This window comes from Convolutriloba macropyga, chromosome 2, assembly GCF_964194025.1.
Source record: "Convolutriloba macropyga chromosome 2, txConMacr16.3, whole genome shotgun sequence".
NCBI classification, from domain to species: domain Eukaryota; kingdom Metazoa; phylum Xenacoelomorpha; order Acoela; family Convolutidae; genus Convolutriloba; species Convolutriloba macropyga.
Window position 1 is genome coordinate 64,513,710 of NC_134469.1, and position 26,796 is coordinate 64,540,505.

The 26,796-nt window shown below is 34.4% G+C and overlaps 2 protein-coding genes across 7 annotated transcripts in view; both read left to right on the plus strand.

Moving 5' to 3' along the window:
• LOC142334606 (delta(3,5)-Delta(2,4)-dienoyl-CoA isomerase, mitochondrial-like) overlaps positions 1-26,796 on the plus strand; it is a 440,398-nt gene that overhangs the window by 285,136 nt on the left and 128,466 nt on the right. The window lies entirely within an intron of this gene.
• Positions 1-26,796, plus strand: part of LOC142334605 (receptor expression-enhancing protein 1-like) — a 129,260-nt gene that overhangs the window by 96,443 nt on the left and 6,021 nt on the right. For 3 of the 5 annotated variants that reach the window (XM_075382770.1, XM_075382772.1, XM_075382771.1), the window contains exons 2-7: positions 15,958-16,018; positions 16,086-16,158; positions 16,225-16,301; positions 16,369-16,489; positions 17,476-17,583; positions 17,801-18,017. In XM_075382770.1, coding sequence (XP_075238885.1) covers positions 15,987-16,018; positions 16,086-16,158; positions 16,225-16,301; positions 16,369-16,489; positions 17,476-17,583; positions 17,801-18,017 — 628 coding nt within the window. In that variant the 5' untranslated portion in view covers positions 15,958-15,986. Of the gene's footprint in view, positions 1-15,957; positions 16,019-16,085; positions 16,159-16,224; positions 16,302-16,368; positions 16,490-17,475; positions 17,584-17,800; positions 18,018-18,270; positions 18,597-26,796 lie in introns of all 5 variants that reach the window. The other 2 variants (XR_012758837.1, XR_012758838.1) reach the window with 2 other exon arrangements.

A 26,796-nucleotide genomic window follows, 5' to 3' on the forward strand; every position in this document is an offset into this window, starting at 1 on the left:
TAAATAAGATTCAACTTGGTTTTGTCAGGAGAAGATCTGTGCAAACAAATATGCCGCTCTTTCCCAAAAAAATATATGAAGTTCTTGATCACGACTCTCACTCAGAGATATTTGCTTTCTACACTGACGTCTCAAAAGCTTTTGACAATGTGCCACATTATGAATTAATTCAAAAGTTGATTGACATTGAAGTTGGTGGATGTTTGCATCAAATACTAATTTGAAAGATCGACAACAATATGTGCGTGTGGACAATACAAGTTTGAGGATAGTCGATATAACAAGCGGGTTATCACAGGGGTCGCTCCTAGGTGCATTACTGTTCTCAATGTTTAATAACGATCTTCCAGATGTCCTGGTGTTTTCTGAGTTGTTTATCTTCGCTGAAGATCTTAAAATTTTTGCTGTGCAAAGAAGCTACTGGCAAGTTCAAGATGATCTTCATGCAATTGAGAACTGAGTAATCCAAAATAAAATGGAGCTGGCAACAGACAAGTGTGCATATCTGAAATTCAGAGGTATGGACCAACAGTACAAATTGATGAGTGAAGATTTGGCAAAAACCACGGCGACTGCCAAAGATCTTGGTATTCACATGGGCGCTCATGTATCGTGGAAACAGCATACAGAAGAATAATGAAGGAAGCAAGTAAAGTTTTTACATGCTTAAAGCGAAATTTTGCAATTAAAGTATACACGTTTGTGAAATTGGGATTTCATAAGTCCCTAATTTTGCCAGTACTGCTGTATGGTTTCACGTGCTTGACTGCCGGAAGAACTGAAATTCAAATTCTGGAAAAGTTTCAAAAAAAGAAGCCAAATGGATAACGGGAAATAATGATACAGAATACAAAAGCCAGCTTCAACTATTAAACATATTGCCGCTACCGAAGTTTATCCTGCTTAACTTATCCTGATCTATTACTAATTTCAAAAGCTCTGAATTAAGAGAATAGCGGCATCCAACTACCAGAAGTACATACGAAAGAAGCAAGGAACAACGAAATTTTCAAAACGACGAAAACTCAAACAGAGAAAGCGCGCAGCCAATTCACCTTTAAAACCTGTCGAATCTCCAACTACCGAGAAAAATTAATAAATTTAAGAGAACCATTTGGACTGAAAAACCGAATATTACGAGCAATGTGAAATTTTTCCGAGAAGAAATTTTCTGAGCGAAATATTTGCTTTTGACAATTAATCTGCAAATTTTAAAACAGTAGAAATTATTGGACATTACTTTAATTTGATGACTGGGACAACAAAACAACGCTTTTGTAGAGCTTTTTTTATGGTTGCCTAGATATGAGTTAAAGAATCCTAAGAGAATACCTTCAATCCTTAAGACCCAGGTTTGGTTACTAGCATAACATAAGGTACCTTGTAAACGCTATAAAAGCCGAGATACATAATGTTTGTTTTTAAAAAAATTTTTAAACTGTTCTGTCTGAATACTTTTTCCAAAAAATTTTAATTTTAGCGTTGCAGGTTGATCTTCTCTGAAACTGCACTGAACTGTGTATTAATTTGATTTAGAGAAGCCACACTTTGTATATTAAAAACTTGTTTTTAGAGATCAATTTGTTATTAGAAATTTGTTTTTAGAAATTTGTTTTTAGAAATTGAGAGGACCAAGATAGGAGGCTAGTGGATCGTTAATAAGTTACATAAAATTTGTTGTTCTTTTTGTATTGCTGTTACTTGGCCTTTTTTCAGATAATTTAAGAGCCATCGTTTGTCAAGACACGCTCGAAACAAGATTTAGTGATGATAACAATAATTTGGATCATTTTTTAAAACCGTGTTTTCAAGTTGGTTAGGTCTGGTTGATATTTTGGTGCAAATAGGCTTACAATGTATATAAGATTTAGAGAATACCAAAGCGAAGTATTGATTGAAGCTTTCAGTTTTTTTGCCATACCTTGCTGCCTGTTTTCAACTTCGGTAGTTGGGGTTATTGAGGTTGTTTTTTGTATCAATTGTGAGTGTCACACGTATGTATAAAAAAGGTGTACTAAAAACCTTGGGTTTCAAGGTCAAAGATTTAGTTTAAATTTTAATTTATTACTTGATTAATGACTGACACAATCTTGATAGGTGTCGACAGATTGAAATAGACAAAGCTCGGGCTTCGAGCAATACTAACAATTGTGACATATCAGTATTTACTTGGTTAATTTACCACGGTGATAGAACCGATATTGGGTACGGACAAAACTGAGGATAAAACTCATTCATTGAACAATAAACCTACCTTCAGAGTTAATCACTCAATTAGATCTTCATTTATTTGAAACCATTCTCTTCTGCTTTTAACTACTTATTAATTAAACTTCAATCCAAGTATTTTAAACAAGTACCACGCTCAATTACAAAAGATAATACATATTGCGCACGGGCGGCTGCTATGGTGGCGACAGAGATGGGATGCGCTTAACAGTCTACCTCATATTCCAAGTTGTGAAAAATTTTCCTAAATTGTTCATCTATTTAGGATTAGTCATTAATGGAGCCTCCTGGCAACAACTGTTGCGGAATCTCGACCTTGTAACGGGAACACGTATGTATAATCAACTACTCAAATTAATTAATGAGCGCCGAGAACAAAATAAAATGATTGAAGAGAAAGAGTCCTTGAAAGAGTCGGTTGTGTAAAAGAAATGAAAATGAGTTGTCTTGAGTTCAGGACCAAAAAAATGAATGAAAATGACTTGTCTTGAGTTCAGTACAAAAAAAAAACGAAAATGACTTGTCTTGAGTTCAAGACCAAAAAAAATAAAATGAGTTGTCTTGAGTTCAAGACCAAAAAAAATTAAAATGAGTTGTCTTGAGTTCAAGACCAATTAAAGTAAGGGAAAAGTCTTGAGATCAATACTGAAAATATTGAGAAACTTTAGAAGCAAAAATGGTTTCTATTAAACATAGCAGACAGTGAGACCCCACAAAATGATGAATATGTGTACTATATGCCAGAGTTGTGGAAAGTTATTTCGGAGATTTCCCCGGGAGCGTACCGAGTGGAATATTGTCTGTAACGGACTTGGAAGGTGTCTACACTAGAGTTTCTGGCACCCGCCAATATTCAGTCCCGAGCTCAGCAGACTGAAGTGGAACTGCAAAACCAGTGCGCGTAGTTAGAGAAATTGAAGAGTACACACTCTTTACTCCAAAAAGATCTTGTCGAGCTTCGACAAAAACTAGACAAACATTGCGACAAAGCCAAAGAGGCAACAAGAGAAGCATTGGGAAAACTGGGTGCCGAGTGTGAGGCGCTAAGAGATAGACTAAAGGCGGCGGCAGCTAGAAATGCCGAACAAGAGCAGTCAATCAACTTATTTAAGCAGGAGTTGGCCAATCTAAAAGTCAATACGGATAAAAAGAGCGAAGCCATGGAGAAAATGGAGAAAGAGAATGACCAATTGAGGTCAGAACTTCAGCAGTTGGAAAACTATAACCAAAACTTGGCTAGTGAGTGCCGAAGGAAAGACACTATAATTGATAGACAAAAGCTTTCTTTGAAGAACAAGAAAGCCAAAACAAAGGCCAGAGAAAAATGTTTATTCGAGATTCAGAATAAAAATGTATTTAATCGGCCTGCAAAGTTGTACGAGATTTTGTTGGTAAAAAGTTCGGCTTCAAAAGATCAGATCAAAAAACACTACCACAAAATGAGCTTGTTGACGCACCCTGATGCTGGTGGAGTTGAGTAGTTTTTCAAGACCATTAATCGAGCATACCAAATACTGATGAACGATGGGGCGCGATAAGCGTACAACAATGTCGGGCTGGACGATGCAGAGAAAATCATGAATGACGAAAACTGATACCTAAACTTTTTATATAAAAAGTACAAACTTTTTGTATTTTAAAACGTTCATGCATCAAGAGCTGTAAAATTTGTTTGATTTTATGTGAGTGAGTGGCACACTCTATTCTTATTGAGAGGGGGCAGTGTGAGTGTCACGCGTATTTAAAAAAAAAGGTGTACTAAAAACCTTGGGTTTAAAAGGTCAAAGATTTAGTTTAAATTTTATTTTATTACTTGATTATTGAGTGACACAATCTTGATAGGTGTCGACAGATTGAAATAGACAAAGCCCGGGCTTCGAGCAATACTAAAAATTGTGACATGTCAGTATTTATTTGGTTAATTTACCACGGTGATAGAACCGATATTGGGTACGGATAAAACTGAGGATAAAACTCATTCATTGAACAATAAACCTACCTTCAGAGTTAATCACTCAATTAGATCTTCATTTATTTGAAATCATTCTCTTCTCCTTTTATCTACTTATTAATTAAACATCAATCCTTGTATTTTAAACAAGTACCACGCTCAATTACAAAAGATAAAACATATTGCGCACGGGCGGCTGCTATACAATTTCATTTAACATTTTGTTTAACTGTTTTTTTACTGAAATTTCTTCCTTTGAACACCCGATTTTTGCTATTTAGTAAGGTCATTTTTTCTACTACAATTTGAATTGATATTCAAAGAGTTTTGCTCTGGTCAGTTTCCTTTATTGATGTTTTTGTTTATGCAAATTTTTCATCTGATTGTTATTCAAAAAAATGATTAAATTTTTAAGTAATTAGCATGACAAAACGAATTTTTCAAAACCTCCACAAGAGGGATACTTATAATTAGGGCAAATTCGGCGTAACCCTAAAAATACAAGAACATGGCCAAAATCGAAAAATCCAGAATAGGAATGTTTTTAAATAAATTGATAACAGATGTAAATATGAGTTGTAAATAGGCTAAATATTGTATATAGAGAAAAATTTTCGTTTGATTTTGTAGAATAGTTCCTAGAATTGTTTTAATTGTCGTCTCAGACAAATGTAAATACATATTCATTTTATCTTTTAACAATTTGTAAAACAGTCTTAACCTGACGATGAACGTAAATTTCGAAAACGTTTGTTTTAAATAGTGGAAGTAATTTTAATTTGACAAATTGGTTTCCTTTTTAATTAGACATGTGTTTGGCTGTTCACAGATAGATTTGATCCATTTTCTTTAATTTTCTTCAATAACCAATTATATCAATTTTGTAACAATTGGCCGATGACACTGTGACGAAACGGTTGCAAAGGTTTTTCTTTGAATTATACTTAATAAATTTATCGCACTCTGCAATTTCTAATAGTAATTTACTTCAGGTGTTGAGATTTGAAATTGTTGTAACAATTGCCCTTTGCTCTGAAAAATTTTCATGGTTTTTATGATTGCAATTCTCAGAAGACTATGATTTTCAAGATGGCATCTCATTGATGTTTCAGTTCACACCTTGTATTACTTAAACAAAAAATATCTAGAAATTTTCAAGGACGGTATTTGATTTCATATGATTTCCTTAATGATGTACCTTTTCGATATGTTTGAAATTTATCTAAGAAAAAGTGCTGATCAAATATCACACATGTTTCGGCTTTGCATAAGATATTGTTATTATGCATATTTAGAGCGTTTGAAAATGTTGTTTTTCAATTTTTGTCTATCAGTCGAGAGTTAGAAGTAATAATTGAGATCGTTGCCTGTGATCAATCTGCATTTTTGATTTACGAGTCGCATCATTTTTCTCGGAAAGTTTTTTTCACAATAGAAGTTCACTTTTTCTTTTCCAATTTTCAAATTGAATGAGATTCTTCAACAGAACATATTTTTTGTCTAAAGGAGGTTTATCACTGCCAATCACTTTTCTCCGCTTTTTCAGTCATTCGTGTTGTATACTGATATCCTTAATGTGGGTAAAAGTGGTTACAGAGACCCTAAGTTTTTCATTCGGAATAAAATCATTATGCTTGTGCGCAGCCCCATGTTTGGGAACTCGGCTCTGTTATTTTTGGGTCGATAATAATCAGTTTTCTGGTTTGTTTACTAGCTTCATGTTTATCAAGCTTTTGCACGTTTTAAGCTTTTAACTATCATCGTTGAGATGTTCTAAAGGTCATTTACTTCAGTTATGTCATTATGCTTTCAGTCGTCAGCTGAGTTTGATTTCGTTTCTGAGATACATCGTATAAAGACATCATATGTAATTTTACGTCAATTGAAACATATTTAACCCTTTTCATTTTGTTTTGGGGTAGTGTGCAACCTAGTACTTTTTTCAACTTTTCTGTTACTTGTTAGTAACTTTTTTTAAAAATTTTTTGTATGTTTACATATTTCATCATTAGTTTTAAGGCTCATTTTTAGATTAGAAATTCAAAGAAGCTATGCCCGTGGTGACCTGAATTGAATTTTTGAACGTGTTAAACTGGGGATCAACAAAATACGTGCATTTTGTATGGTGTCTAATGTAATTGCTTCAGGAAACTTTTTGAATAAATTTTAGATTATGATCAGATATAAAAAAAAGTCTATTGCCTGTGATGAGCTCGCAACCTTCTGAAGTTTCCACTGGCCCTTGATTTTCGAATGGGTTTTCTGTTCCGTTCGCGAGCAGTATTTTTTTTACCAATTTCGCAGTTTTGTTTTATTTATGCCACGCTCTTGTACACCGAAATCAAGTTTACAAAAACTTTGGCAGCTACTTATTAAAAGCAAGTTCCTCAATCAACAATGTCAACTATTTGGCCAGTTTGGGTCAGAGTTGTCCGGGTGTAACAGTATAAATCGTTTTCCCGAGATTTCTTGCTCAACGATGAGCGGCCCAAGAGTCTGCAATGAGAAATTGTTCGTTTGAAAATGTTTTGAAGATTTGAGATGTGGATCATTTGCGTTGATTTCAGCGTTTTAAATCAAATTATTGAATAAGTATAATTTTATTTCTGGATAAAACACACTGCTGCTGAAGCAGAATAGATCCTATTTTGCTCCTAAATTTTCTATGTAGGAGAAAGGCGCTTCGGTCAATACCAAGCTTTAGCAAAAACGCTTCAATTGATTACATTTGTAATTTATATTTACTCTCTCTAAATATGTTATGGCAGTTGCTGATTATGGCAGTTATGATTAGGGCAAATTCGGCATAACCCTAAAAATACAAGAACATGGCCAAAATCGAAAAATCCAGAATAGGAATGTTTTTAAATAAATTGATAACAGATGTGAATATGAGTTGTAAAGAGGCTAAATATTGTATATAGAGAAAAATTTTCGATTTATTTTGTAGAATAGTTCCTAGAATTGTTTTAATTGTCGTCTTAGACAAATGTAAATACATATTCATTTTATCTTTTAACAATTTGTAAAACAGTTTTAACCTGACGATGAACGTAAATTTCGAAAACGTTTGTTTTAAATAGTGGAAGTAATTTTAATTTGACAAATTGGTTTCCTTTTTAATTAGACATGTGTTTGGCTGTTCACAGATAGATTTGATCCATTTTCTTTAATTTTCCTCAATAACCAATTATATCAATTTTGTAACAATTGGCCGATGACACTGTGACGAAACGTTTGCAAAGGTTTTTTTTTGAATTATACTTAATAAATTTATCGAACCCTGCAATTTCTAATAGTAATTTACTTCAGGTGTTGAGATTTGAAATTGTTGTAACAATTGCCCTTTGCTCTAAAAAATTTTCATGGTTTTTATGATTGCAATTCTCAAAAGACTATGATTTTCAAGATGGCATCTCATTGATGTTTCAGTTCACAACTTGTATTACTTAAACAAAAAATATCTTGAAATTTTCATGGACGGTATTTGATTTCATATGATTTCCTTGATGATGTACTTTTTCGATATGTTTGAAATTTATTTAAGAAAAAGTGCTGATCAAATATCACACAAGTTTCGGCTTTGCATAAGATATTGTTATTATGCATATTTAGAGCGTTTGAAAATGTTGTTTTTCAATTTTTGTCTACCAGTCGAGAGTTAGAAGTAATAATTGAGATCGTTGCCTGTGATCAATCTGCATTTTTGATTTACGAGTGGCATCATTTTTCTCGGAAAGTTTTTTTCACAATAGAAGTTCATTTTTTCTTTTCCAATTTTCAAATTGAATGAGATTCTTCAACAGAACATATTTTTTGTCTAAAGGATGTTTATCACTGCCAATCACTTTTCTCCGCTTTTTCAGTCATTCGTGTTGTATACTGATATCCTTAATGTGGGTAAAAGTGGTTACAGAGACCCTAAGTTTTTCATTCGGAATAAAATCATTATGCTTGTGCGCAGCCCCATGTTTGGGAACTCGACTCTGTTTTTTTGGGTCGATAAAAATCAGTTTTCTGGTTTGTTTACTAGCTTCATGTTTATCAAGCTTCTGCACGTTTTAAGCTTTTAACTATCATCGTTGAGATGTTCTAATGGTCATTTACTTCAGTTATGTCATTATGCTTTCAGTCGTCAGCTGAGTTTGATTTCGTTTCTGAGATACATCGTATAAAGACATCATATGTAATTTTACGTCAATTGAAACATATTTAACCCTTTTCATTTTGTTTTGGGGTAGTATGCAACTTAGTACTTTTTTCAACTTTTCTGTTACTTGTTAGTAACTTTTTAAAAAAAATTTTTTTATGTTTACATATTTCACCATTAGTTTTAAGGCTCATTTTTAGATTAGAAATTCAAAAAAGCTATGCCCGTGGTGACCTGAAATGAATTTTTGAACGTGTTAAACTGGGGGTCAACAAATTACGTGCATTTTGTAAGGTGTCTTATGTAATTGCTTTAGGAAACTTTTTGAATAAATTTTATATTATGATCAGATATAAAAAAGTCTATTGCCTGTGATGAGCTCGCAACCTTCTGAAGTTTCCACGGGCCCTTGATTTTTGAATGGGTTTTTTGTTCCGTTCGCGAGCAGTATTTTTTTTTACCAATTTTGCAGTTTTGTTTTATTTATGCCACGCTCTTGTACACCGAAATCAAGTTTACAAAAACGTTGGCAGCTACTTATTAAAAGCAAGTTCCTCAATCAACAATGTCAACTATTCGGCCAGTTTGGGTCAGAGTTGTCCGGTTGTAACAGTATAAATTGTTTTCCCGAGATTTCCTGCTCAACGATGAGCGGCCCAAGAGTCTGCAATGAAAAATTGTTCGTTTGAAAATGTTTTGAAGATTTGAGATGTGGATCATTTGCGTTGATTTCAGCGTTTTAAATCAAATTATTGAATAAGTATAATTTTATTTCTGGATAAAACACACTGCTGAAGCAGAATAGATCCTATTTTGCTCCAAAATTTTCTATGTAGGAGAAAGGCGCTTCGGTCAATACCAAGCTTTAGCAAAAACGCTTCAATTGATTACATTTGTAATTTATATTTACTCTCTCTAAATATGTTATGGCAGTTGCAACGAGGTTGCAAAACCTAGTGGAGTGGGTGTCTTAAAAAGAAGAAATCAAGTTTGGGCTCTTTTTTGTTTGGGATTTTGGTCCGCTCCTATTTAATATCTAAGTCAATGACTTGATGCAATCTATTGATGGAAACAGCACTTTAGTCCAATATGCTGACGACTGTTTGTTATTCTCGTCAAACAAATCAAGCAAAACTGCAAAGCTTTATCTAGCTTTACCAAAAATAAAAACAAAAACTGAATGCAAGTACCTTAGAATCATTTTTCACTGTCACTTAATATTTGGAAGCAAAGGGAATACAGTTTTGCAAAAGATGGCAATAGGTAACCAAAGAATCGAAGTAATTAGAAATCAGCTTCCTGCAAAATCTTTAAAGACTGTTTTAGATGCCTTTGTTTGTTCTCATCTTGACTACAGTACCCTTGCCTTCATTGGTTTAAGAAAAAATTTTACATTAGCTGGAAAGGCAGTTGATCTGGGTCTGAAAAAATTTTTTAACGCTCATAAAGTCATCGTCTCAACTACGCTTTTCAAAGAAGTGTTTGATAAATGACCATCGCATTCAGCTAAAACATGTTCTCTATTACTGCATGGAAGGTAACAAGAAAGCATCTCGAGCAATGCGTTAGTCTCCCCAGTGCTAATTATCACACAAATATAAGAATAATCCTATCAAATTTCAAGACAACAGATCATCGGGCTTTGTAGGAAATTCATTTTTTGTTCAAACCTGCATGAAGTGGAGCTCCTTACCAGGTGCAATAAGAAACTTGAAGCAGACAAATTCCATTGAAAAATGTTTTATAGATTTTTTACAGCAGGTTCGAAAGAGCCCTCCAAATTTTTATAGTTGCATTTGAAGGGTTTTGTGTTTTTATAATTTATATGTATCATGACTAACTTGGTCCACATGACTACTTGGTCAAATTATATCCAGCTTATGCGTCATTCAAAGCCGTGAAGGCGAAAAATGCGCGGGAATACGTAAGTCTCAGTTCTTATTGGCAATCGGAAAGCCGTTGATATCTGAATTATTTTGTTTTTGTTCAGGCACGATGAATGATGTATTGGATTGTGTTCGCCCTTTTTGCCGTTCTGGAGAATTTCACGGACGTTTTTCTGTCTTGGTTTGTTACATTCTGAAAATATAATTGTTTTCTAAATAAACCTTTGTCACGTTAGAATTTGTTTCCGGTTCCCGTTTTATAATGAACTTAAGATTGTGTTTGTCGTCTGGCTACTGCTGCCTGCAATCAAACAAAAAATTAAAATGAGTTGTCTTGAGTTCAAGACCAAACGAAAATTAAAATGAGTTGTCTTGAGTTCAAGACCAATAAAAATAAGGGAAAAGTCTTGATATCAAGACTGAAAATATTGAGAAACTTTGGAAGCAAAAATGGTTTCTATTAAACATAGCAGGCAGTGAGACCCCACAAATTGGTGAATATGTGTACTATATGCCAGAGTTGTGGAAAGTTATTTCGTAGATTTCCCCGGGCGTGTACCGAGTGGAATCTTGTCTGTCGTGAACTCGGAAGGTGTCTACACTAGAGCTTCTGGCACCCGCCAATATTCGGTCCCGAGCTCTGCAGACTGAAGTGGAACTGCAAAACCAGTGCGCGCAGTTAGAGGAATTGAAGAGTACATACTCATTTAATTCCTAAAAGATCTTGTCGAGCTTCGACAAAAACTAGACAAACATTGCGACAAAGCCAATGAGGCAACAAGAGACGCATTGGGAAAACTGATCGCAGAGTGTGAGGCGCTAAGAGATAACCTAAAGGCGGCGGCAGCTAGAAATGCCGAGCAAGAGCAGTCAATCGACTTACCTAAGCAAGAGTTGGCCAATCTAAAAGTCAATACTGATAAAAAGAGCGAAGCCATGGAGAAAATGGAGAAAGAGAATGACCAATTGAGGTCAGAACTTCAGCAGTTGGAAAACTATTATCAGTACTTGGCTAGTGAGTGCCGAAGGAAAGACACTCTAATTGATAGACAAATGCATTCTTTGAAGAACAAGAAAGCCAAAACGAAGGCCAGAAAAAATGTTTATTCGAGATTTGGAATAAAAATGCATTGAATCGGCCTGCGAAACTTTACGAGATTTTGTTGGTAAAAAGTTCTGCTTCAAAAGATCAGATAAAAAACACTACCACAAAATGAGCTTGTTGACGCACCCTGATGCTGGTGGAGTTGAGTAGTTTTTCAAGACCATTAATCGAGCATACCAAATACTGATGAACGATGGGGCGCGATAAGCGTACAACAATGTCGGGCTGGACGAGGCAGAGAAAGTCATGAATGACGAAAACTGATACCTAAACTTTTTATATGAAAAGTACAAACTTTTGTATTTTAAAACGTTCATGCATCAACAACTGTAAAATTTATTTGATTTTATGTGAGTGAGTGGCACACTCGTTTCTTATTGAGAGGGGGCAGTGTGAGTGTCACACGTATGTAAAAAAACGTGTACTAAAAACCTTGGGATTCAAGGTCAAAGATTTAGTTTAAATTTTAGTTTATTACATGATTAATGACTGACACAATCTTGATAGGTGTCGACAGATTGAAATAGACAAAGCTCGGGCTTCTAGCAATACTAACATTTGTGAAATATCAGTGTTTACTTGGTTAATTTACCACAGTGATAGAACCGATATTGGGTACGGACAAAAATGAGGATAAAACTCATTCATTGAACAATAAACCTACCTTCAGAGTTAATCACTCAATTAGATCTTCATTTATTTGAAACCATTCTGTTCTGCTTTTATCTACTTATTAATTAAACTTCAATCCTTGTATTTTAAACAAGTACCAGGCTCACTTACAAAAGATAATACATATTGCGCACGGGCGGCTGCTAAACAATTTCATTTAACATTTTGTTTAACTGTTTTTTTACTGAAATTTCTTCCTTTGAACACCCGATTTTTGCTATTCAGTAAGGTCATTTTCATAGAGTTTTGCTCTGATCAGTTTTCTTTATTGATGTTTTTGTTTATGCAAATTTTTCATCTGATTGTTATCCAAAAAAATAATTAAATTTTTAAGTAATTAGCATGACAAAACGAATTTTGCAAAACCTCCACAAGTGGAATACTTATGGTTAGGGCAAATTCGGAATAACCCTAAAAATACAAGAACTTGGCCAAAATCGAAAAATCCGGAATAGGAATGCTTTTAAATAAATTGATAACAGATGTAAATATGAGTTGTAAATAGGCTAAATATTGTATATAGGGAAAAATTTTCGATTGATTTTGTAGAACAGTTCCTAGAATTGTTTTAATTGTCGTCTCAGACAAATGTAAATACATATTCTTTTTATCTTTTAACAATTTGTAAAACAGTTTTAACCTGACGAGGAACGTAAAGTTCGAAAATGTTTGTTTTAAATAGTGGAAGTAATTTTAATTTGACAAATTGGTTTCCTTTTTAATTAGACATGTGTTTGGCTGTTCACAGATAGATTTGATCCATTTTCTTCAATTTTTTTCAATAACCAATTAGATCAATTTTGTAAAAATTGGCCGATGACACTGACGAAACGGTTGCAAAGGTTTTTTTTTGAATTAGACTTAATAAATTTATCGCACTCTGCAATTTCTAATAGTAATTTACTTCAGGTGTTGAGATTTGAAATTGTTGTAACAATTGCTCTTTGCTCTGAAAAATTTTCATGGTTTTTATGATTGCAATTCTCAAAAGACTATGATTTTCAAGATGGCGTCTCATTGATGTTTCAGTTCACAACTTGAATTACTCAAACAAAAAATATCATGAGATTTTCATGGACAAGATTTGATTTCATATGATTTCCTTAATGATGTATCTTTTCGATATGTTTGAAATTTATTTAAGAAAAAGTGCTGATCAAATATCACACAAGTTTCGGCTTTGCATAAGATATTGTTACTATGCATATTTAGAGCGTTTGAAAATGTTGTTTTTCAATATTTGTCTATCAGTCGAGAGTTAGAAGTAATAATTGAGATCGTTGCTTGTGGTCAATCTGCATTTCTGATTTACGAGTCGCATCATTGTTTTCGGAAAGTGCTTTTTACAATAGGAGTTCGTTTTTTCTTTTCCAATTTTCAAATTGATTGAGATTCTTCAACAGAACATCTTTTTTGTCTAAAGGAGGTTTATCACTGGCAATCAGTTCTCTCCGCTTTTTCAGTCATTCGTGTTGTATACTGATATCCTTAATGTGGGTAAAAGTGGTTACAGAGACCCTAAGTTTTTCGTTCGGAATAAAATCATTATGCTTGTGCGCAGCCCCATGTTTGGGAACTCGGCTCTGTTTTTTTTGGGTTGATAATCATCAGTTTTCTGATTTGTTTACTAGCTTCATGTTTAGCGAGCTTTTGGACGTTTTAAGCTTTTAACTATCATCGTTGAGATGTTCTAATGGTCATTTACTTCAGTTATGTCAATGCTTTCTGTCGTCAGCTGAGTTTTATTTCGTTTCTGATATACATCGTATAAAGACATCATATGTAATTTTACGTCAATTGAAACATATTTAACCCTTTTCATTTTGTTTTGGGGTTGTTGTACGATTTAGTACTTTTTTCAACTTTTCTGTTACTTGTTAGTAACTTTTTTTAAAATTTTTTGTATGTTTACATATTTCATCATTAGTTTTAAGGCTCATTTTTAGATTAGAAATTCAGTGAAGCTATGCCCGTGGTGACCTGAAATGAATTTTTGAAAGTGTTAAACCTGGGGTCAACAAAATACGTTTATTTTGTAAGGTGTCTAATGTAATTGCGTCAGGAAACTTTTTGAATAAATTTTAGATTATGATCAGATATAAAAAAAGTCTATTGCCTGTGATGAGCTCGCAACCTTCTGAAGTTTCCACTGGCCCTTGATTTTCGAATGGGTTTTTTGTTCCGTTCGCGAGCAGTATTTTTTTACCAATTTCGCAGTTTTGTTTTATTTATGCCACGCTCTTGTACACCGAAATCAAGTTTACAAAAACGTTGGCAGCTACTTATTAAAAGCAAGTTCCTCAATCAACAATGTCAACTATTTGGCCAGTTTGGGTCAGAGTTGTCCGGGTGTAACAGTATAAATCGTTTTCCCGAGATTTCCTGCTCAACGATGAGCGGCCCAAGAGTCTGCAATGAGAAATTGTTCGTTTGAAAATGTTTTGAAGATTTGAGATGTGGATCATTTGCGTTGATTTCAGCGTTTTAAATCAAATTATTGAATAAGTATAATTTTATTTCTGGATAAAACACACTGCTGCTGAAGCAGAATAGATCCTATTTTGCTCCTAAATTTTCTATGTAGGAGAAAGGCGCTTCGGTCAATACCAAGCTTTAGCAAAAACGCTTCAATTGATTACATTTGTAATTTATATTTACTCTCTCTAAATATGTTATGGCAGTTGCAACGAGGTTGCAAAACCTAGTGGAGTGGGTGTCTTAAAAGGAAGAAATCAAGTTTGGGCTCTTTTTTGTTTGGGATCTTGGTCCGCTCCTATTTAATATCTAAGTCAATGACTTGATGCAATCTATTGATGTAAACAGCACTTTAGTCCAATATGCTGACGACTGTTTGTTATTCTCGTCAAACAAATCAAGCAAAACTGCAAAGCTTTATGTAGCTTTACCAAAAATAAAAATAAAAACTGAATGCAAGTACCTTAGAATCATTTTTCACTGTCACTTAATATTTGGAAGCGAAGGGAATACAGTTTTGCAAAAGATGGCAATAGGTAACCAAAGAATCGAAGTAATTAGAAATCAGCTTCCTGCAAAATCTTTAAAGACTGTTTTAGATGCCTTTGTTTGTTCTCATCTTGACTACAGTACCCTTGCCTTCATTGGTTTAAGAAAAAATTTTACATTAGCTGGAAAGGCAGTTGATCTGGGTCTGAAAAAATTTTTTAACGCTCATAAAGTCATCGTCTCAACTACGCTTTTCAAAGAAGTGTTTGATAAATGACCATCGCATTCAGCTAAAACATGTACTCTATTACTGCATGGAAGGTAACAAGAAAGCATTTCGAGCAATGCGTTAGTCTCCCCAGTGCTAATTATCACACAAATAATAGAATAATCCTATCAAATTTCAAGACAACAGATCATCGGCCTTTGTAGGAAACTCATTTTTTGTTCAAACCTGCATGAATTGGAACTCCTTACCAGGTGCAATAAGAAACTTGAAGCAGACAAATTCCATTGAAAAATGTTTTATAGATTTTTTACAGCAGGTTCGAAAGAGCCCTCCAACTTTTTATAGTTGCATTTGAAGGGTTTTGGTTTTTTATAATTTTTATGTATCATGATTAACTCGGTCCACTATGTTTTTCATTATTATCGGTTCAAAAAATTTCCCTTTAATTTTGATACTTTCAATTTAAATATCGCATTGTTTTTATACTTCAAATTGAATTCAAGTGTTTCTCTCGCGCGCTCTTGTGTTATGCTTCCCCAGTTAAGGAGCACGTGCCATTACATGGTAATTCCTTATGTAAAAATATGGCCGTGCGTCCGGGGTGGGCAAATAATATGTGCCCGCTGAGCCAGGGGCAAAGAAATGAACCACGGAAAATATCCCATATTTGAGATTCAATTGGAGAAACGGTCTTATTCAATTTCTTCCAGATCGTTGGGGATCAATAATCAAATCAGCGTAACCTTCTCTTGACGAAAATTTATTTGTTTCAGATAACATCATGCTATTTCTTAATTAGAATGTTCTCTCAATTATTTTCTCGTGTCATTATGTAAGCGGTTTTCCACGTCAATATTTTTCACTAGTTTCCTTGTTTGTTAACTTTTTTGATTGTTTAGATTGGTGCTGGGTAACTTATATCCAGCTTATGCGTCATTCAAAGCCGTGAAGTCGAAAAATGCGCGGGAATACGTAAGTCTCAGTTCTTATTGGCAATCGGAAAGCCGTTGATATCTGAATTATTTTGTTTTTGTTCAGGCACGATGGATGATGTATTGGATTGTGTTCGCCCTTTTTGCCGTTCTGGAGAATTTCACGGACATATTTCTGTCTTGGTTTGTTACATTTTGTAATTATAATTGTTTTCTAAATAACCCTTTATCATGTTAGAATTTGTTTCAGGTTCCCGTTTTATTATGAACTTAAGATTGTGTTTGTCGTCTGGCTACTGCTGCCTACATTCAAGGGCTCTAGTTTTATTTACAGAAAGCTGCTTCATCCATATCTTGTTAAAAACGAGCAGGTTAGTGGTTGTAAAATTTTCCTAAACTGATCATTTTCTAAATTTTAAAATAGGGACCCGCAAAAATTGATTTACTTAACGGAGAAACGTGAATTTGATTTTTCGAGAGAAGAGTCGTAAACTATTCAACAACTTTCGCCTTGTAAAAGCTGGGTTACCTCAGAAAGATACGTTTAATTATAAGAAGTTTATGTATGCACATAGAAGAAAGAAAGAACCCTTTGCATTGGGATTGTGATTCTCAGTATTATACTTTTTTTTAAAAAAAAATTATTGTAGAAGACTCAGACATGATCACTTAGAGCAGTGCAAAAATCAGCCTTGCTTAGCTCCGTACTCTATCTCCTTGGAGCGTGCGTATTTTACAGGCGTCTTGCAGTTGAACAATGAATTGCAACCATTGTGGATGTCGGAAAGCTTTTGTGTTAAACTCTGCAGATACTGAATCTAAATAGTCTGATCTTTATTTATTGCTCTCGAGCGAAGTTTGAATCAATTGTTGTAGACGTGGGTTTTCTTATGCAAATTTTTTCTTGACCATTTTTGCGCTTTGTTCTAGAACATTCTTTGACTTCTTGAGTGAGCTTTTCACTCTTAAGTTCTTCATTTATGAGTGATCTAAGTTACTCTCGGTCTGTAAGCAATTTCATTTCTGAAAGCGATTGTGAGCCAAAGGAAAGCAATGTCATTGTAGCTGAGTGACTAAGATGTCACACTGATTATCTGGAGGTCCTGATTCGAATCCTTATGGGGCAGATTTTGCACCCATAAAAGATTTCGAAGCTACACCCCCTCTAAGCTAAATTGTCGTTCAAGAGCAATGCATCCTACGTTAGTCGGCTTAAGTTATTTAGTTTGCAAGGTATATTCCTCAAACCGCTATTATTTTTGTGTATTTATTATGCATATAATGACCGTTGCTATTGATTCCTGTGGTCAAAATTTATATATAAATTAAGTACAGGATCGGAAATTTAATGTTTCAGGAGATAGACCAGTATATTGAACGGTCAAAGGAACTGGGATCTCAGGCTCTGGTCACATTAGGGAAACAGGGTATCGATGTCGCCCAGAGAACTCTCGCACAGAAAGGGGTAAACTTTCATTGCTATTTTAAGTTCAAGAGGTCCTTAATTTCTTCACTTGTCCTCAAGTTCGTACGTTTAGTCAGAATTGTGAAATCACGTTGAGATAGCACGTTAATGTGTTTATAAAATATGATGTAAGAGTGGGTGGATGTAGAGCATTAATAAAGAGTACTGCAGATTTGAAGGGATTGCACAGATCTGATTTGAAATGAATGATTTTTAGCCCCTGTGGAGGAGCGTGTCTGCTCAGTACTTGGACCAGATTATGTCCAGTAAAGACATAGACTACAGCACTGAGGACCAGAGTGACAGTGGTAGTGTTGCAGGAGGTGTAGGTGGTGGTCGCGGATTGACAACCTCCGCTAGTAACCAGCGCGTAGCCCAGTCAGGGGGAGGTCTTAACGCTGGCAACAATATCAGACAGCGCACTAATTCTCAGGGTATGTTTCTTCTACTATTGATGGTTGAAAGTTCCTTTTTTTGGACAATCTGTCATAGAAAAGAGTTGTCAGCTTAATGGATGAGAAATTTAATGCACCAGAACAATGCTAGGTGACATTTTAATGTCCTGTCAATAATTTTGGGCAAAGGTGTTTTCCAGTGATAAATTTCTCTATCCTTTATAATCTAATAGTGTCATCAATGCCATAACTATCTGTTGGATTTTATAATTTGATTTTCAAATGTTTTCAGCGGCAATTTCTTTGCTGGACGCGGCGCCTCCTAAAGTTGCGCCTTTACATGAGACTATTCTTTATTCCTCGGATAGAATTACAGAATCTGATTCATCTTATGAAGAGTTAAATGCCTCTGATAATCAGGACCCTACTTTGAATGATACAACACATAGTAGTCAAGGGTATCTATACGCAGTTACAGAGTCTATGTATAATGCATGGGCGTATTATTTCCCCACGCAAACGGCTTCAACTGAAAACAGCTAGTTGCCCAAGTATGGAAGAAATCGTATAATTTCAAGTGGATTGGCGAGCAGAGAACTGAGGTTGTTTGTTTATTAGGTAAAAATGAAGTGCATGTGGTCTTGTCCTCTTTGTTGTATTGAAATCATTACTCTACTGCACAATCTGCGAATGATTAATTGCTCGCAAACAGTTTCTACAATTGTCTAGATAATTTTTTGACTTAAATGAACTCAATGGGGCTCTAATTTGGAGTTTCTTCTGTATAAGAAGTAGCGAAAAAGAAGCAGGCATCTAGCAGCTTTATGACTTTATAAATGAAAACAATTGCAGTTAAAAATTTGCATGAATATCTGATAATTCTGCAAAACAATTATTTCAAAACGTTTGAAAATTTTCAGAACATTCTAGCTTTGATCTAAGCTTATCTCCTCGCCTGCACCTGAGTTTGGGAGAGTGCACAAAATTTTTTACCATTCGAACTTTTGAGAAATGAAAATAAACCTCCAAAAATTGCCTATATTGAAACGCAGATTAAGGTAATTCTAACAGGCCAATGTCAAAATGGAGGCGAGAGTCAAGTAGGAAGGGGGCAAGGAGAAGCGTTTTAAACACATCCTTTTAAATTGCTCTCAAAAGAGGTTTGTAACATTTATATTAGTCCTGTAATCTTTTTTATGCGTTTTTTTCGCTTGACCAATTTTTCGTCTTTCCCTTTTAATTTTTCGTCCTGAAAAAGGAGAAACATGCCCCCTCAGTCACCCTCCATCATACACTCCCCCATTCACCCTCCTCCACTTCTCAATTTGACCCCCTCTTGTTCACCCCTCCACCCAAAAGAAATTGAATTGTATTGGGGGCGTTGTCTTTTTATGAATCAAAAATGAGTAAAAGTGGAGCTTCTTTTGTTGATAGTTGTTTTGGATTGTATTTATAACAGGATGTAAAAATCAGTGCCGCTTGTGTTTTGGTCAAATTACTGATAGAACTGAAAAGCAAAGCAAGAGAGAAATTTTCTATTGCCTCATGTGTGAGAGAGTGGGAATGTTAGATCGGAAACCATTTTTGGAGAAGGGGCAGAATTTTTTGATCGAGTGCAATGTTCTTCCAGCAGTTTTGCTGATTTTTCTCACACATGATTTTTCTTATTAAGAGCTGCGAGGCGATAGCGGCTATTATTTGAGAAATTGTGGTTTTTCTTTTTAGTTCGTCGTCTTTGTCGATGATTCTTGCGACTGTTGACTTTTCCAATTTCAGTGACTTCTACTGCATTGCAGTTAAAATTTGTGTACGTGACGTCATTTTTCTGCTTTTTGGTCAATTGCATGACTTACCTCACGCAAAAATTGCTTTCTGAACTTACTTAATGAACTTTAAATTTTATGAACTTAGACAAGTTAAAGATCAATAGTGTGCATCTAAAAAGTGCCAAACATATATGCCCTAGTTCTTGAGTATTAGAGTCTTGAGTTTTGATTTCGAATATTAATTTTGAGAAAGCTCTATGAGGGTTTTTTCCTTATAGAGCATAACAAATGACAATCTCAAATAACTGTCTCATAAAAATGACAGTCCGAATCTAACCCAAAAAGTCTAATGGTCTATTAAAATACTGGTGGTCAATCTGTCTATCTTATTTCTTTAGTTGTATCAATTCCTTGGAAGGCCACAAGCGTCTATCGCGGCTATTTTCTGGCAATCTGCAGGCTATGTTGCTTTATAAGTTCTTAAGGTGTTCTAATTTTGTTTTCTAGACGTTTTCACCCCTCTTTCGTAGTAAATGATTTTGTGATTATGGAGTTTTCTTAACTGTTATGGTGATCTTGGTGAGTTTTTAACATTTTTGTTTTCTGTACCAAAAGGAACTGAATAGCCAGCATATTTTTTGATGCTTTGCAGATTATCCTGTTTTATTGGTTTTCAAACGTTTGTATAGTTTTTCATTTTTCAATATCTTAACGACATTTTCCTGATGGCTTAGTTTTATCCTGTTTTATTGGTTTTCAAAGGTTTGTATAGTTTTTCATTTTTCAATATCTTTACGACATTTTCCTGCTGGCTTAGTTTTATGTTTTCATATTGCTTAGGACTTCAAAAGTAATCGAAATGTGCAATCAAATCTTTAAAAAAGAAGCAAAAGAATTGTTGAATCATCTCTACGAAACTGGCTACAGTGATTTCACCGATAACAGAACCCGCTTCACCTCAAAATTAATTCTACCGCAAAATTTACTTACCCTGGAAGAACTGTCGCAGGACTTCTGGGAAATTATGTATCAAAGTTGCTAGAAACCAAGCAAACCTCTCAACCTAACAAAAATTCTCCAGTAGAAAAGTTATCATACTTAAATTGTTCCAGATGTTCACAAAAGTTGATCTAGATTTTCAAAAATCTATAAACAAACTGAAAACGCTATGAAAAAAATCTAAAATTACCATGTTCTATTGCGTCTTTTGTGTTATTGTTAGAACAATGAGGTCACGCTCACGTCAATTCTACTTCTGTTTATTTATAGATCTCACTGAATTGGGTGCGTTACGTCTTTCGCAAATTTTTCAGCGCATTTTTTCCTTCGCGTGAAGATTTTTTGTCAATCATAACTTAGGAAATCAGAATAACTTTTCTTTTTGTTCAAATTGAATTCGCTAACTTTAATTATATGTTAACTTTAAGTAAGTTCTGATTAGTTAACTTGCTTCGTGCTAATCAGCCTCAAAAAGTTCTTACTAAGAACAACTATATTTCTAACGAAATCGGAATTTGTTTCTCATGGGCATCATTTGGTAGGTTTGTTTTTAATAACAGCCGTTATCTGCTCTGGTGGCTTTCTTGAGCTCTTAATTTCTCTAAATTTTATTTCGCCTTTCCCAGTTTTGGCGCTTTTTCTACACTTTGCCTGAAAAGTTTTTGTGATTTTTCTAGGCTAATTTTGTTTTACTCGAAATGCGTCTAAACAGCAGCAAAGTAATCCAAGATGAACAGAATTATTATCGTAATGGAAATGGATAAATAATCGGGATAAACGTTTTGTATTCTCGATATTTGAACTTTGTTCTAGTTGGTCTTGGTTGCCAGGTCTACTTTTTTTGTATTAAAACTAATTAATGTATGCTCTCAATAAGTAATGGGTTTGTTAATTAATGCGAAAGCCAATCGGTTTATTTTTCGTTATTGTTGAGATAACAGTTGGCAGGAAACATAGCCCGTCTCTTTCTACATTTTATAACCCTCATTTCGAAACGCTCTTCGGTTGCACATGTGAGTTCAAAATCTCGTAATCGTAAATTTTGCTAGCCGTTTTTGTCTTCTTGATTCACTTTAACTTTTTCGATTCGTTCTTAACTTTTTGAGCTGAGAGAGGGAAGTGATTCCGGGAATTACTAGCTCGACCTTCAGTTTAACTTGCAACAGACGTGCTATAAAGATTTTGTAAATAACAATCGTGACATAAACGGAAGTTGAAAACAAGCGGAACTGTTAAATTGAAGCCAGCAACGTATTATGTCCGTCACTGTGAAACCAAGTCGATGGGGGCAATGAAGTGAAATATAAGGTGAAGTGGTCCCAAAGGGCGAAAACTTGTCAAAGACGGCTAAAGTACGGCCACTAATTTAGCCCTAGGTCAGCAAATTTATTGGAGATTGGTATTTGGTGCAGATAAATTATAAATCTTACAATTTCATGATACATGATATGCAGTCAAATTAGAGCCCTACTTGATACTTAGTCGAATGATATGTTTGTCGAATCTATTGTTGCAATCTCAATTGAGGAACATTTGCTGCTAAATTTTTAGAGCAGTCTGCCGTTTATTGGTTGAGCGCTTTTGTTTTTAAGGATTAACCGACTAGTTTTCGATTTTGCAACGTAGGTATAATTACCAAGTAGTAATCAGCTATCGTTTGAGAGCAGTTATGATACTCATGTTTTGCAAATGGAGCATGAATTGTTAGCATATTTTGTTATCAGTTACTGTTATCATTTTTATTTTGGCTCAATTACAGTAGCAGTTATCTAAGGCTTATTTATATATTCATTTTCTGTCTGAATAAATTGATGTTCGGTGGTATCATAATTCGCGTGACGATCATGACATTGTAATGCATAGAAGCACTTTGATAGAAAGTCTAGATTAGAAAAAAAATTCTACTGCATCTAAGTTTTGGTAATAAATGATTTTTGTGCCTTCAAATATCATTGTTTCCACTGTCTTTTTCATTATTAATTTGATTTTTGCATTAGTTTGAATTCTTTCTCCTTGAAATCTCCCACAAGAGAAAAGTATCTCTTACTTTTCTCTTTGCTGTGACGCCAAAGCGAAAAATTTCATGTTTTTTGAGCCCTAATTTTTCTTGAGTAACTCAGTTCAGTTCCGAAGTATGTTATCTGTCGTATGCTTTCACAATCTGTCTTTTGGGTCGTGGAATTAGTTGCAGAGTTTTATGTTTTAAAGACCATTTTCATTAGTTAGTTTATGAATATTTTTTATCACGGTCAGTTTTTGAGCCTAAAAGTAATCGCCCATTCTAAATGTTTTATGGCCATTTTTCAACCTTACCCGAAATGTTTTTGCATATTTAAATTTTTAAAAATAAAATAAAATTTTGTGGTGTCAGGATTTCACAATGAGTTTTTTCTGTCAAAATTATATCTTAAGTTTTGAATATGTGCGGTTTTTTGTATGGTTTTTGATAAATACCGTAATTGTTGACTCTCGTTTTTATCGAATACTTTAATTTATTTCGGTCAGGTGAAGAATATGGGTTATATGACAAAACAATAGTTTTGGCTGCAATTACAGTTGTTTGTGGAGTTGTGAAGCTCTTCCGGGCCTATGTTTTTAAGATCGTTTGACACATTTTGAAGTCAAATCGTAGTAGATATTTCGGCCAAGCTGAAACAGGAAACGGAGACAAGCTCTTGGGTTTGAGGCTTGGAATTTTTTGTCGAATTGTAAAATCTGAGAACAAAAATTTGCTTTTCGCTTTCTTGCTAATGGATTTTTTGCTACATTCGTCCACTTGAATTTGATTTTTATTATAATCGGTTCTGTCAGAGAATTGTTTTCGAAATGTTTCTCCTAGCCCATTCTTAGTCACTTCTAGGTGCATTTTTTTGGTCACGGATTTTTTTTAAATTTAAATTTGGCCTTGTCTTGCTATACTTTCTTCTTTCATGGTCTTACGGTCTTTTTTCTGTTCAAACAGCAAATCTTAAGAAGTCAAATTTTCTGAATGACTTTTTCTTCTATCTAACGGTCATTGTGCGCGTGGCATCATTTCTGTTTCTCGTTGTTCAGCCTTGTTGGCAATTTGCGTGACAAGATATTGAGCGTACTTGACTTACCTTACTAAATAAAATGACTTAACTTTAAAACTTGAATTTAATTTGAGGTACTTCAAGGTCAAAGAAACTCAGATGTGTAATGAAAATGCAATGAAAGTTCTTCAGTTTTTTCAGAGGCGTCAGTAAATTTTTCATCTCAAATCTATGCAATTTTTGTCTGTATTATTGATTCCTGTTTGTCATGTTTTTGTTTCTTTAAGTTTCGGTTGACCTGGACTTCAGGTGAGTTAGCCCTGAGTTTTTCAATGTTGTCGATTTTTTGTCTTTCATTGCCCTTTACGGTTTCTGATGGCAAGTGTTCCACAAAATTTATCTACAGCATTCAGCTGAAATCCTGAGCATTTTTTAGCTTTGGGAATTTGGTTTTTAAAACGTTCAGACCATGAAATTTAGTTAAAATTAAGATTTTCGACTATTTTAATTTGATGGACAAATTTTTAGGTCAATATGTTCATCTTTCAGTTTCTAAGCGGATTGGGTGGCGAACACTTTTCTTTTGGATATCTCGTAGTACAGGTTTAATCTTGTTCTTTTGATAATTTAATATTGATTGTATTGGGCGCTGTCTTTTTGTAAGATGTGTTCACACATTTTTCCATGAGCTTTCAAATCGGGATTAAGAGGTACATCCCAGTGGGCATCAAATTTCGTTAGGGTTGATATGCTAGTTATAGTAGTCTTTCGAAAGCTAATCGGGCTGAAGTTTCTGGGAGATCCCGAATTCAAGCTGAAAGGTCATTTTTTTGAAGTTTTGTTGGTAACGATGTTTAGAGTAACATCAGAAACATTTGGTTTTTTCGTCGGGTTTTTTCAATTTTCATGTTTTTTTTCAAATCAGTATTTGTAGTGCTGGCGTGGACTGTAATGACGAATTAGCTGCTGGATGAACATTAGTTACATTATGATGGGGAACAATTTTTTGTATTTTGTCGGTGAAATCTTGTTCAAGTAAAATTAAATTGAGATTTTTGATACTTCTTTCTGGATCTTTGTTTATTTTTCCGTAAGGAAATCTTGTTCAGATTCCATTCCAGATCATAGGAATTTTTGCTTCATAATTGGCAGCTTTTTTTGAAGACGTTTTGTGATTGTCGACAGCAAGTAGGTATTGATTTTGTTTAACTTTTTTGATGATTTTTAAATTAATTTGGTTTTGTACTTCCTTTGCGCTAGATAGTTGACTTAGCGCTGAAAGGCAATGCGCTGAAGTGTTAGTGGATAAAAACTTGTGTGCTATAGAAAATTAATAGTAGAAAATGGAATATTTTAATCAACATTTGTCACTTGAAATTTGTCACTTAAATGGCGAGTTAAAAAATTGCAAGTAGTATTAAAAAGTGAAGGATTTTTTCTTCGAATTTCTCCAATTTTCCAATCGGTTAAAAAACTAGGTACCGTTGTTAATTTCATAAGCCGACATTGACCTTTGTTTTGCTCATCTCAATTTTTTCTTTGGCTTCCTCGTTCAATAATTTTGGAAATTATCCAGGCTCTAGATTTCTGCCGGTTTTCTTAATTAGTTAAATGTCACTGATACAGAATTAAAAGTCAATGATGCACGCGATGACAATGGTTTAGGTTTATCTGTTGAACAAAAGTTAAAGAGGCGAGAAAACTAGAGTTTTTGTTCATGTAAAATTCTAAGAGCGAGAAAAGTAGGCATGAAAAAAATATTCGCTGAGAGGGAACAGTTTCAATTTGAAGTAGTTTCAACATGAATTTTAATGATGAAGAAATTGTGTGGATTTCCACATTTTTCGTTTTTAACAAAGTTTGTAGCAATTATATTAGTCTTGTGGTCTTTCGCAATGCGATTTTTCATCTGATTTTCATCTGGTTTTTCGTGCTCAAAAACGGGATAAACAGGTGGCGTTCGGAGGGTATTAAGTAGCGGAGCAACTCTTACTGGTATGAAGTATGCAATTCACAGAAACTGTTTTGAAGAGACAATTTCAGGGTATGAGGGGGCTGTTCTTAGTATTCAAAGTGATTCAAGATAAACGGTATTACTAGGTGGTTTGAGAATAATTTTACGAAATTTCAGTTTTTAGAGGTTTTTCGTCTATTTTGGCAATCTGCCGGTTATGTTTAGTGTATGCAATGAAACTAATTTTTGTGCGAAAAACATTTTTTATTAATTACTCTAAAAGGAAGCAATTATTGTAAACGTGTGCGTCCTTTTTATGCACAATTTTTGCTCGACCGTTTTGTTCTAGAATATTCGTTTGATTTCGCTTCTCGATTAATGTTTCACGCTTGACTTCATTTTTGCTTGACCTAAATTGCTCTTATTCAGAAGTTAGAGAGAGAGGGAGAGAATCAGAGTGTGTAAGATCAGCTAGCACAAGTGGTTAATGCTTTAGTCGAACTCCGGAGTTTGAGGGTCCGATCCTCTTTGGGCGGAATTTTTTGCACCCATAAAAATTATCTAGGCTACAGACCCCTCTGAATTAAATTGCCCCGCCTGTCATTTCAGAGCAATTTGTCCGACGATAGTCGGTTAATGTTAAATTTATGCGGTAAAATGAGTCAATCATCTTTTTGTTAAATAAACAAACTATGGAAAATCTCCTTCTGTAGTTCCACGAAGTAAAGACTAAAGGCGCTCTTTTCAATTCTCATGTTGATTTTGTCTAGATACCGCGGAATGAAACTAATCCAATATCAGGTCTTGAATATTAGTAAGCTTTTTTTATCAGTAATACTATACTGGTAAATTTAGATTTAGGCATTTAACTTGCAAGATTTTTACATTTGCATTAGTGGCAATTGGATCTGTCAAAAGATAATAGTTAGTTTATAGCCGACTTCGAGACGCGATATGAAGTCCATTTGTTTGAAAGCTTTTCATGCCTGTCATTTTACATTTAGAACGTCAGTTTTTTCCAGCCACGGGCTTACTGATATACAACGTCCACTTAACCCCATTCTTTACAAAAAGAGCTCTTATTT